This window comes from Chrysemys picta, chromosome 1, assembly GCF_011386835.1.
Source record: "Chrysemys picta bellii isolate R12L10 chromosome 1, ASM1138683v2, whole genome shotgun sequence".
In the NCBI taxonomy this organism is placed as follows: domain Eukaryota; kingdom Metazoa; phylum Chordata; order Testudines; family Emydidae; genus Chrysemys; species Chrysemys picta.
The window spans coordinates 220,702,384-220,716,059 of NC_088791.1; the positions used below are offsets into that span (position 1 = coordinate 220,702,384).

At 38.5% G+C, this 13,676-nt stretch overlaps 1 protein-coding gene across 10 annotated transcripts in view; it reads left to right on the forward strand.

Moving 5' to 3' along the window:
• GPM6B (glycoprotein M6B) overlaps positions 1-13,676 on the forward strand; it is a 130,741-nt gene that overhangs the window by 85,135 nt on the left and 31,930 nt on the right. Inside the window, exon 1 of one of the 10 annotated variants that reach the window (XM_005287830.5) lies at positions 7,310-7,992. The exons of 4 other annotated variants lie outside the window; for them this stretch is intronic. In XM_005287830.5, coding sequence (XP_005287887.1) covers positions 7,932-7,992 — 61 coding nt within the window. In that variant the 5' untranslated portion in view covers positions 7,310-7,931. Of the gene's footprint in view, positions 1-7,309; positions 7,993-13,676 lie in introns of those variants that run through there. 5 more of the 10 variants (XM_005287832.5, XM_065580647.1, XM_005287829.5 and 2 more) reach the window with 5 other exon arrangements.

Genomic DNA, 13,676 nt, shown 5'->3' on the forward strand with positions numbered 1-13,676 from the left:
AAAGGGAGGTAAGGCAAGTCAGTGGAGAGTTTTGAGAACAGAAGGGTGGGTAAAAGGTCTTTTTGATCTCTAATAGGTAAGGTTCTGTTCAGTCATTCCCTGCCAAGTCTGGAAGCACTCTTTTTTAAAAGATTCTCAACTATTTTGTCTAGTATTCTTTTACATGACCAGTGATAGGCTTTTGCCACTTTCTGCTTGCAGACTGGGGAGTTTTGCCCATGGTATTCAATCTATAATTTTATACTATAACACAATTTTATCCCATTTCTCTTAGTTTTACCCTCATAGATCAAGTGAGGAACTATTCCTTTCCCTTTTGGGTATTTGCAAACTTCAAATACAGAACAGCTGTGGGTATCCGGAGGTTTGAGAGAGAAACAAACTCTATTCCTGGTTGTGGAACAATCCTGATATAAATAGATTTCCCCCCCCCCCCATCTATAACAGGGATCTCAAACTTGGATCACCACGAGGGCCACTTGAGGACTAGTACATTGGCCTGATGGCTGCATCACTGACACTTTCTCATATAAAAGTACAAAAGGCCCTTGCTGCCCCAGGCCCCATCTCCACTCCACCCCTTCCATGAGACCCTGCCCCGCCTCTTCCAACCCCTTCCCCAAAGTCCCCACCCCAACTCTGCCTCCTCCCTGCCCCCATTCCAACCCCTTCTCCAAATCCCAGCCCAGCCCCGCCTCTTCTCCGCCTCCTTCCCTGAGCGCGCAGCTCCCCGCTCCTCCCCCCTGGAAAGCGCTAAACACCACCAAACAGTTGTTTGGCGGTGGGAAGCGCCTGGAGGTAGGCAGAGGAGCGGGGACGTGGCACGCTGGGGGTGAGGGTGGGCGGTGGGTGAGGGGAGCTTGCAGCCTCAGGAAATAACTCCGGTCCGCGGGCCATGTGTTTGAGACCCCTGATCTATAATATATGCTGTCATACAATAAACAACATAACATATGATAGTGAATGTGGTATAAACATCTAAGGAGATGCTTCAGCAGATCCAGAATTAAATACGGATGACAATTTTCTGAGGTGGCCAGACAGATTTAGACATGAAAGATGTTAGAAGACAGTGTTCACAGTCAAGGATGATTCCAATTTATTTAGCTTTAGGCGCAAAAGTTTGTCAGCTCCCATCATGTGGTATTGACTCCAGATGATGGAGCTGAATATGAAGTGGGAGTGCATTTTGTGAAAAAGAGCAGACCTGAAGTATGGCATTTGGTCACATAGCTTGGATACCTTCATTCAGCTCTGACTTGGAAACTGCTGCGGGTGCTCTAGGGGATATTGAGGTTGATAAATGTGCCCAAATCTTTACCCCCTAAAGGGGGAAGAGGAAGTATATGTAATGTGTCTTGAGCAGTGGCTATAGTATGTTTGCATAATTTGCAAAGATTTTATAGTTGTGTAGCCAGCAGACACTATTAATTGGATAACTAGGCAGTTGAACCCATGTTTAAATATAATGAGGCTTAAAAACCTTCAAAAACAGCCATGTCTTCCACTTCTAGGACTACAAACATGGCCACTGAATGTTCAGTGAGTAGGACTGGAGGAGAAACCTACAAAGATGTAAAAGGACAGCACTGTAAATGCCCGTGGTTATATAAAATCTATTTCTGGTAGGGAGGTTGTGTTCTAAGCTTGGCAGGATCTATTTCACAGTTCAGTTGTCATTCCAAGAGGTTCTGCGTTTAGCTCTGGTGAATTTATAGGTGTGGAAATATAACTGCTTTGGTTTTCACTAGCTCTTAGTGTGTGTTTTGTTTTCTTGGGAAGGAAAGATGTGGGGTATAGGGCTATATTTGTTAAATATGTCATAGAATTTAGAGACCTACTAGAGTAATCTAATACATTTTGCTGCCAGGGAATCACGCACTGTTACCTACAGAACATTTACTACAGTTTAGTCCATCCCAGTTTTAAAAGTCCCCTGTGATGGGGATTCCACTGCTTGCTTTGGCAGACTGTTCCATGTCAGGAAATGTGCCTGATATTCAGCCAAATTTTCCTTTCTAAATTTCAACAGTTACATCCTCTTTTATTATGCTAAATAATTTTCCTTCCTCCTTGCTATTGGGAGGCTGTTTTCCTGTCCCCATTCACTTAGCCAAGTTGTATATATTTAGCTCTTTAAAATCTTTCCTTATTATATATTCACTCCAGGCTCATAATAATTTTTGTGGCTGTTGCATGAGCTTCCTCCAATTTGTCAACATATTTCTGGTAAGCAGGTGCCAAGAAACAGAACATATTTCAGGAGTGGTCAAGCCAGAGCTATAAAGAAGGCCTGTTGCTTCCATGTTGATGTATGCACCCCAACATTTTATTGTGTTTTTTTTTTTACAGCTTTTTCGCATTTTTTTTCAGAATTACTGTTTTCCATATTTCTCCCTCCTGTTGATATTTGTAGTTTGAATTACTGTATTTTTCCACAGATCTTAGGTTTTTATTTCAAGATGAACCTTTTTTAAAGTTTCCATCCATAATTCTCATCTCTGAAAGTCTTTGGATTATTCTGCTATCCTAGCTAATGTTCTTAATGCCTTCCAGTTCAGTTTAATCTGTGAATTTCATTAATGTGCTGTTTACTCCTTTTTCTAAATGAATACTATTAAATAAGACTGTCCCTAATGCAGACCATTGCAGTGCCCTTCCCCCCCCCACCCCGTACCACACCTCTCCTCAACTTGTTACTTTGGCATGAAGAAACAGTCTGAGTGGCTACAACAAAGGGCATGATAACTGGCAGTGTTTATATTCAAGCCATTTTGACTCCATTTTGAGAATAGGGTTTTGTGAGGCTCTGTACCAAAGGCTTAACCATAGTAAAATACAAATATATTAAATCTACTGCTTTACTTTGTCCACAGATTTGTAATATGATTAAGAAAGCAATTAGGTTAGGTGGTACCCAAACTTTCTGAATCCATACTACTTATTGGTTATGGTTCTTTTATCTGTAGTGGCCAAATCCTGCTGGCTTTCCCCATGAAAGTAGTCCCATTGGCCAAAATTTTCAAATCTGGGTGTCTAAATCTTAGGGTTTTATACTGCTACCCATCACATTAGCATCCAAGTATAAAATCAGTAACAACAGCTAATCCTTGGTGGCTTCATGAAGTCTTTGGCTTTCCTCTCCTTTTGGCTCCTAAATATATATTTAGCCATCTCAAAAATGTGGCCTTTGAAAATCAGGCCTGTTGCAAGTAAGAGACTAAATAGGGATATAGGAGTGAACTGTAGACACCCAGGTTTAAAAAATTATGGCATTTAAGTGTAATGGAAATTTTATTGAAACTACTCTGATAAGTAAGAGCAGTAGGATTTGGCCCAAGACATTTAAGGACTGATTTCTCTCACTATTTTATGAGAAACAGAATTTACCAGGATCACTCTTGTTTATGAACAGTCATTGGGTATCTGCCTACTTCTCAGACTTTTTTAAATAGTTGAGAATTTTTATCGTGATGAGCTAAATTCACCAGCTAGTCCCTTATTACCCTAGGATACCTATTGTCCAAACTTAGGTCCCAATACTGCTCTATTCACAGAAGTCCAGGATTGGAGACTCAGTCATTTTATATATAGATATAATATACACCCACACATTTTCAAGTATTCTGCATGTTATGTAGAGTATTAAAATACAATTTTATTATTTTTCCTCATAATCATTCATTACTGATGTCACTAGTTAGCAAATATGAGACAATGATATCACTTGGAATTTTGTTTTTCAGACAGTTCAGCATGTCAAAGGAATTGGAGGCAGGTTTTTAAAGCCTCTCACCAGTATATGATAGCTATGACGCTAAAACTAATTACCGTGCTTTGAACATATCGCACCACGTGAAAATTGTAGTCAGTTATAACTAAACATTATATCAGAGAGTTTACACCCAACTTTAGATAACTTGGGGTTAAAAACGTGTACAGGGTTTGGATGAAATTTAGGTTTTTGAAACTTCACATCTATGGTTTATGTGTCAAGAGAAACCCCAAATAAAACCATAGGATAAACTGCATGTATATTTGTTCTTTCTTTTAAAAAAATGTATGCTTGTATTATCTGCTTACTTTAAAACCAGCCATTTTGGATCTATATTGCAATCCTGTGTGATACAGAGTCTCAGGATTTAGCCTTCAAAAATCCAAACCGGTTATTGCAGCTTCAAACGTTCTTTGGGAAAAGTGTGAAAATTCTCTTTGTTGTAGCTCTCGAAAGCCTTTGTCGAAATGGTGGAGTGTGTCCATCTACTTAAAGCTTATAATACATTTTCTATAACTTATCACAGATCTCCTTATCCTTTATGAATGCAAACTAGATTGTCACTGACATGAATAGAGGCAGCCAGTGTTCAAAAAGAATAGGCACCTGCTAACAGAATTATGTTTTTAATATACTTACATATCTTTAGATATAGTTATTTATATTTATGATATATTTAAATATATTTAACATATTTTTAATTTATGTAATTGCAATGCTTTATTTTGACGAGGAAAAATAATTTCAGATATTTTTAAATAAATTAGTTCAAAAAGATAGGCAGTTATATTTTGTACTAACTGATTATCCACTGGGACCTATTCTGCAGTGTTCTCACGTACTTAACTCTGTTGCTTTAACTCCCAGTGTCCTGCTGTAGGCTTAGGGCTGTGTTTCAGCAGTAGAATCATCCATTCATCCCTTCCTCCCACCCCCACGACCACTCATTTTTAATTTCATTTTGAGCTACAAGTAAAATGTCACTCTATTGAACTCCTGGAGCATAATTGTGTGACTCTCCCAACATTGGTTATCTCAATCAATCCTTATGACTGTGGTTATCTGGATTTCAGTCTCAGAGATCATTTTTGTTAGGCTTTTTAAAACTGTTCTGATGAGGGAAGGAGTAGATTCTTCATTCTAAAAATTCTTCGTGGTTGTCCGAGAAACAGTGCCCTTTACCACAGTGCTGTAGATATCTAGTGTTTGCATACAACCATAAGGTTATAATTATTATATTGTATTAAAATATTATAAAATCTCCCTGGAGGACAGTGCATTCTCAAAAAAACCTACCTGATTTTGAGAGGAGATGGGGTCTTGGGCTTAGGTTTTGGTTAGAGTGGTCTTGAACATGCGTGTAATAGATGTGTGTAATAGTACTGATGGCAGCAGAGGAGAAAGCAGTGCTTGTTCCATCTGCAGTGCTTGATAACGAAGGGGAAAGAAGTGGAGGAGAATTAGGAAATGACTGAAGTAAGATGATAAAGAATGACTTAAAACCCATCACATCTTTCAGCAAGCTGGAAAGCAGGAGGGAGTGGGAGAGAACTTCACACTTCGCTGCATCACTTAAATCTTTAGAGGATGATTCAGTAGCTAGAATTAATAATTTAATTAGTTTAGATAGCTTTAAACAGTTAGATTGATGGCTCCTGAAGACATTAGTTCAAGTTCTTGAGTAGTTAATGTGTTCTTCTAGTGTTATGTATTTCTTCACTACTTTGGGGTAGGAGGGGGGATCTTTGGAAGAAATGGGGGATGGTCTCCACCGCCTGCTAGATTTGTTAATAACACATCTGTTCTAAAGTCCTGAACTCATTCAACAGAAACTACTTACGAACCAGGAAACCTTCAACTTTCAACAAATAGGTCTCACTTAAATTGTCCGGAGGTTCTACAGTGGTTTTCTTCTGAAGACAATAAAGATAAGTGGGTCAGCCAGAACATTAAAAAACAACAACAAATCCCAAAGATGATCGTTGTATCTTGGGAAGTATGCCACACATCATAAACCCATTAAAATTGCATCAATTTGGATTTATTGCTATGCTTTGCGGGGGGAAGAAATGAAGTAGCAGTCTTCCAAATAGGACAGTATAAGCCAAATACATTAAGGAAATTGAACTAACTATGGCATCGCGATTATCAGAAACACTACCAGTTTATTGATAAATTGCAAGAGCCTCAGTGATTTTACTTGCAGTAACAAATAGCTACCTTTCCATTTTGACCTGTTACTTTCTGGCACTTCAATGAAACTTGGAGATGTGTGTCGTTTAGCATCATCGTCTTGTATTTTCGTTTTCATTGATGTCAGATGCAAAAACACCCCCCAAATAAAGTTTTCTTTGCTTACAAGGATCATTAGACAAAAATTTAATTCTGTTCTGTATAGGTTCTTATCACCACAGTATCTGAGCATAATATCACTGTCCTCATCACCATAGCATCTGAGTGCTTTCGTGTGTCAAATGTGGGTTGTTCTTTTTGTCATCCTCTCCCCAGGAGGAGAATTGTTTGTTACACAGCTTTGGGTTAGTCTCCTAAAAAGCTCTGCAGTAGAAAGTACCTTTGTGCTAGAGCAGCAGAGTTCACCTAAAACCTAGAGTATTAGGTGAGCTTTTGGGTATCGTATCCAGTATATTGCAGACAAGTTAGAAGGTAATAAAGAGGTGGTGAACTGCGGTCATCCTTCATAGGAGGGACAGAGTATTTTAATCAACCGAAGATGGTAGAAAGCATTATTTGCAGATGCTGCTATTGAGAGCTTAGTGTCAGTGAGGAATCCAGGAGTATTCTCAAACTGTGGACTGAATTGACCAATTGTGGATGTGTTCCTCATAATCAAAGGAGATTGCAGCATGTCTGCAAATTCTTCAGAGTGCTTTTCTCTACCCACCATCTTGCTCCAATTAAATACAAGGAACATGAAGGATATGGGACTTATCGAGTATGGTGTCGAATCCCCTCAGCAACTACTAAAGTCAGTTGATACCCTATTTCCATTTAGGATCAGCCCCAGGGCCAAAATTTTGAAATTGGTTAAATCACCGACCTCCATGATCCCTGTGGATGTACTTTAATTCTCTTCTTTAATTGCCTAAGACACTGCTTCAGAGAAGCACTTTAAAATGCACTTAGGTCCATCCCTTTTCAGGATGGTGCTTAAGCACATGCTTCACGCGAAGCATGTGTTAATTTCTTCCGTGAAAAGGGTTGTTCCCCTGAATTGGGACCTGACGTTAGGCGCCCATTTGAAAATTAGGGACTGTATGCTTGCTTACCCAGCTTTATTTTAAAAACTATTACATTGTACTTCTGTTCGTTTGTGGTCAGATTTGTATTGTGATCTTTGCTAGCCAGGGGAGAAGAAAAGGATTTTAAATTCTGCTTTAAGCTCTCTGGGTATGTTATGTGGACACAGATACATCCATACACAATTGTTTGTTTTCCTTTGGTTTGTGCTGTATGAGAGCCAAACCTTACTTGCTTCTTAAAGTCAGCAGAAGATAAACTGGAGGCGGCGTGCACATTGTGTTTATGTTCTCTGCAAGAGCAGAGGGCATATGGAATAAATCAAAATGTGAAGCATAATAATAGGGTCCCATGGGAAAGAGAGCCTTGTGATTGTGTGATGACTCTCCTTAGAGACAGCAATAGGGGGGCTAGTTTCATAGCTGAGTCATGCGACAGGAGGGGGCTTCTTTCATTCTCACATGCATCCCCACTTCTGATGTCACAAATCCATTCTTTGCTGAGAGAATTGATTAACATTCATTGGGAGCCTCTGGAGAAAGAGAGGAAGGGGGAAAGAGAGAGCACGCAAGGAGAAAGGGTGGTTAGCCGATTCTTCCAACCCCAGCTACATAGAAGTTGGGACACAATCGGACACAGAATGGCTATTTGTAACTGGGGTCCTTGGTGACGTATGGCTGAGCATTTCCTGGCACAAATCTTTATGGACCAGTAAGCAGAGCGAAATTGAAGCTGACAAGACTTTTTGCATTTTGGAAAGGACTGTAATCTACTGTAGTGAAGAACAGAGCCACTCAATCACTGCTGCTGTAAATAAGAGACAGAAGGGAGTAAGAAAAAAAGAAGAGAAAAAGATTTTGCTGGGAGGAGGGGGGAGAAAGCATTTTTGGTGGATGGTATGAAGCCAGCCATGGAAACTGCAGCGGAGGAAAATACAGAACAAAGCCAAGAGAAAAAAGGTACCTAGAGGTCTAACAATAGCCTGTTTAAATCTTTTCATTGAGGGTACTTAAAGAGGGTTAGACCGTTTTTGTCACTCTTTTTAGAACAGCTCTTAAACAATCATTATTGCATCTTTCTAGCTTTCAGTGTTTTTTTTTTTCCTGTAAGGCTTGACAGCAAATTAATAGAGCAGGAATCTTTCCCTCTGAATATGTTCTCGCTGTGAACCTTCTCCAATCTCATCAAAAATGGTGCGTTTCTGCAAAAGAAGCCTTGTTGTTGCTCCTTCTTTGATCAGATTTGGTAAATTAGAGAGAAAATGTGTGTAGGGTCCTCAGGGCCATAATCAGAAAATTTCACTGAGACTAGCCATGTAGCAGGGCTTTAGTGTTGTTCAATGCAGTGTGGGAGATCTAGGTTACAGGAACATGTAGCTTTCTGCCCGTTTAGAATGACATCCCTAGCTGCCTTGATGCAATAGATTGGTGCCAGATAGCAGACTGATTTTAATTCCTTTTCATAGTCTACATTTTACTCCATAGAGTTTTGTTTCTATAGAGGTTTCTCTATGGTAGGAAAAAGGAGAATAGTGCAATGAGTTAAGCAATGTTGAGGTCCCTGTGTGTGTGTGATCCAGAATTGCTCCTTGATGGGGAGAAGAGTTCCAAATTTATTATTCTGAGATAAGAAAATGGCAGTGTGGTAGGAGAGACACTTAATTTAATCTGAGTGCTCCAGGTGATTTATAGATCTAAAGTTCAGCACTTCACAGGATAAATACCACCACTGAAGGACTGTTACATTTTGGACTCAGACTGCCATATAATTCATGCCGTTCAGGATAGAAGGCTATCGTACAAAGAGGCACACTAAATTCTGCTGGGTGATACAGCTCTAACAAAAATTATCTTATTAAAGTTGTTTGTTATGAACTCTTGACAGTACCTAGATAATGAGATCTCCTCAGGAACCTGTTGCATGTATTATTTCTTAGCTATTATAATATCGCAACTGCTTCAACTGCTAATTTATATCCCTAGATTTTAGTGGGTTTTAATATAAACAAGCATTTAATTATATACATATATACATTGAAAAATCGTTTGTTTCCTTGGTTTGAAGTTTTGTTTTTCTTTTCTAGTCCGTCTAATTCGAAACCAGCGTCCGTTTCAACAAAATGAAATTTGGCAAGTGATTAGACCATAGAAAAACATAATCCCCTAGGGATTTTCCAAAAAAGAGTTACAATGCCGAGAGATTAAACTTTGAAAGCCATTAACATGCATGGGCAGCAATCAACTTCGCTGGGGATTTTGAATGCATATTAATGTACAAAGTATATATCCTAAATACTTTGATAAAAATAGCCATCTCATTCACTTAGATTATTTTTAAAAGGTCTAAAGTTTTCCTTTCCACCAGGTAAATAATATATATTTTTTAAATAGTCTCGGCATATATAATATTTACCAACTCTAAAAATGTTATTTCCATATATTGTGCATCACAAATAACGTACCTTGCCGACCCAGTAATGATTAGATAATATTTTTTATCCTTGCCTAAATCCCCAAAGCACAGCATGTAGGGAATGTTCATTATTTTAAACAAATTATCAGTTAAGGCTGATATGACAAATGACAGACTGTCTTGTTTTCATAAAGGGGCAAGCAGAAGGGACTTGGAGCCTTAATTTTTCCAGTGTTTCCTAGCTTTCCTGTAGCTAGTTTGACACATTGAACATGATATTTAAATGCATTTAGTATTTTTATGCCTTTGTTGTTCTTGCCTACTTCATCATTTATGAAAGTAACATACAGCCTTGCAGACACTGTGAAGTTGTATCTTCATTCAGTCCAACATTGCCTTTCATAAATGTAAACCATATACTATGCATGGCAATAAAATATGAAGAGTAGAACTGGTTGCCTTGTCTCAATTTAAACAATGAAATAAAATAATCATCCAGATCAACTTGCCTATTCCTTTCAACAAATACTCAGTGAGGAAGGGCATTAAGTTTTGTTTTGAGATTTTGGGGCCAGATTGTCAGAAGGGCTCAGCTGTTATTTAGGCACCTAAATGAAGAGGCAGGATTTTCATAAGAGCCCAGCACCCGGTAGCTCACACTGAGAACCAGACATACCAAACCCGTGGGGGAAAAAATGCAGAAATTGAGCTTGTTGCAAGCTTAAATGGCTTGAGAGTTGCTTGATTGGCTTGTTGCTTGTTGTAGCTTGTTGCTTCTTTTTTTTGATCGGCTCCCGGCAAGCAGGGGCAAGTGTGTGTGTGGGGGAGGGGGGGGACAAGCAGGAGCAAGGGGAGAGTGTGTCAGGGGTGCACAGCGGGCCCACCGCAGTCCCAGACTGCACGCCGGGGGGATCTAGTCACATAGAGTGTTGGGGTTCTTAGAGATTGGCTTGTTTTGAAATGAGATTACCTTGATTTTTGGTTTATGGTGAAAGTCGGGGTGCTTATTTACTATGTGAAAGTTGGCAACTGTGCTGAGGACATGCTGGGTACTCTTGAAAATCCTGCAATTTCATTTAGGTGCCTAAATAGGAAGTGAGCCTTTTGGAATATCTAGCCATTTACTCCAGTGCCGAAAACTGGAGGTATTAGATTCTGAGATCTCGAGCATGTGAATACCCTTCAATATTTTCTTTTCAAATATCACAATTTTTTTTACAAAACCTTATTTTCAGAAATAAATTGCCAACTTAAATGAAATAAAATAAGCCAGAGGTCATGGGGTTTGTTTTTATTCCTTATTGCTCTTTAACAATAGGAACTGTGATTGTGTTAACACACCATAAATATTGAACAAGAAAAGATCCTAGCCATTCATCTCCATTTAGATATCCAAGTTCATGTACAGTATCATGTGCGTACACGCAAACTGTGGAGAAAACAAACATGTTTAATTTGAAGTATATATAACACAATAGGAAAAATGTCCATTTTCACTATTAGTGGTCTAAATTTCTATGGATTTTTAAATCAAAGGCTCTCAAAGTGCATTACAAAAACAATAGCAATACAAACATTTATTAACTTTAACTTATGTAGAATCAGCACCTCAGTGAGGTAAGAGAGGACGGTATACGCATAGTATACTTCAGCCATGCCGCCTCTGTAGAAAACGTTGCACAATAACATTGTAGAACAGTGTAGGACAACAAGTGAAGGTGTAGTTCACTTACGGTATCTACACATGTATGCAGCTGAATATTGATCCAGCCTACGTGCAGTTCAAACTACGGTCAATACAAAGGGGCAGATGCTTAGCTGGTGTAAACAGCAATAGTTCCATTGACTTTAGTGCAGCTACAATAATTTACACCAGCTGAGGATCTGCCCCGAAGTGTTTAAAAATATTTAGTTCGTTGGGAACGACTGTGCAAATCACATCTTTCTTACGTTACAAATACATTCTAAAATTGCAAGTAAATTAATTCAGGGTTCATATTAAATCATAAAAGTATTCCCCCTTCAGGCAATGATGCATAGTCCAACTGTTGGATTTGCGACATCCTTCACACAGCTGTTTCTCTCAAGCTAGACAAGAATTACTGCTGCCCTGATTTTTTAATTGGAAGCTGAACAACGCCCTTGTTCACAGAGATAGGAAATAAGTATTGCTTAGTCTGCATATCAGCAGCTCTTATCAGAGAGAAACACCATGAGCAGAGCTCATGTAAAGGTTGAGTAGATATTTTACAGACCTACAGAACAGACTGAATGAACTTAAAGATGAGGGTCTACAAATTATTACAAATGACAGAGTTTATCTTGTGGGCATTAAATTAAATCAAAATGTGAGGACTGGGTAGGCAGATTCACTGAGCTGGAATAAACGGGCAAAATGAAATGCCGTTTTGCATCAGCAGTGGAGGAAATACATCCAGATACATATTGAGAGAGACAAGAAGTTTGCTTTTTTCATGCAACAAAGAAAAATATTACTCTTAAGTTGTAAAAGTGACAAAAAAATTGCTGTGAATGACCATAATAAATTAGGCATGAAGGTCTGGTAGAAAAGCAACGACTGAGAAATAGTTTTATTGATTTAGACTAATGCATAAAAAGCTCCAATTTTATATGCTGTAGTATAAAAGTAGATGGAAAAATCTGAGCAGTTGTGCTGGAAATTCATTTTGATTGTAGGTTAATCAGTGAAAACGAAGTTCATAATTAGGAATTGCTGTGAGAGATTTCAAACAAAGAGTTTTGTTATGCATGATTATGTATTAGCCTAAAACAATACAATTACATGTCAAATTTTATAACCTTTTTATACCAATTTTTTAAAAAGTGTGAATTTGCAAAATGTGTGTAGTTTAAAACCAAAACAAATAAGTATCATTAGAGAGAGAAGGTGGGAGAGGTAGTATATTTTATTCTACCAACTTCTGTTTATCCAATAAATGGAGATGAATGGTTAGGGTCTTTTCTTGTTCAATATTTATGGTGTGTTAACACAAAGCAAGTCCCTATTGTTACAGAGCTGTGTAAGCTTGAAATCTTGTGTCTCTCACCAACAGAAGTTGGTTCAATAATAGATATCACCTCACCCACCCTTGTCTTCTAATATCCTGGGACTGACACGGCTATACTTCTGCATACAATAAGTATAATTGACTTCTGAATGTTAGAGGTTAATTTCATTTTGAGGGAAGCTCTTGATTGTATAAACATTAGGCATTTGATGGGTATGAAGATTGTGGCTCAGGTACCTTGATCCCACAAATGGGAATATGCTGAGGCCACTCGAAGAACTGGTTACTTACCTGTCATTTAAATTCTTCAAGATGAGCCTCTGCATATACCCGCGTGTGGGATCAAGGCACCACAAGTGGGAATGTGCAGAGGCCCATCAGAGAAGAGATGCTCTTTCTTTTTAGATTGTTTGAATAACACAATAACTCATCTTCTTATACAAATTATACTTATTAGCCAAAGTTTTCAAAGCTAGGCCTCAATTGTTAGGCTCCTAAATCCATATTTCAAAGGTGCCCAAGTTCCCTTTGACTTCAGTGGAATTTGTTGGTGCTCATCCCTCTTAAATACAATGCCAGTTAAATAGAAGTGCCTGACTATAAATCTAGAAGTAAAACATTTTGGAGTCTAGCCTAGAAAATCTTGGCCGTTACGTATGATAGGGATAACAATGTGTCAAACCTAGTGATTTAGGTTTTAATTAATAGGATTTGGTTTCTAACTAAAAAGTGAATATCTTAAAAAGAGTATATCCCCAGTAGTTTGCCCAAATGATCATGTGAAGGAAGACTTAGACATATGTGACACAGAATATGGTAAAACCAGAAAGATTTCCAGATTGCACTGTACATGCACAATAGGCACGATATGACACCATATAGAGCATTGTCATGGAAGCAAAGTAAAGGACCAACTATGTCATCTCCAGTAATCCTTAATTCTTCCCGTTACCTGGCTCGTCTTGCTCCCAATGTTATAGTCACCGGCTAATTGTTGGGTGGAGTTTTCACCACTTCCCTTGAGGAGACTCTTCATAATCTCCTTTAGGAAATAACAGATTAAATTTTCTGTGATTAATTACTCCATATCAAGACTACTTGGCCCATTTTAACCCTCCCCCCCCCACATCCACCCCATCTCCCACACACATTTTTATTAGAAGACCACAGATGGTTCTTTCATTGATGTATAAACAACAAAG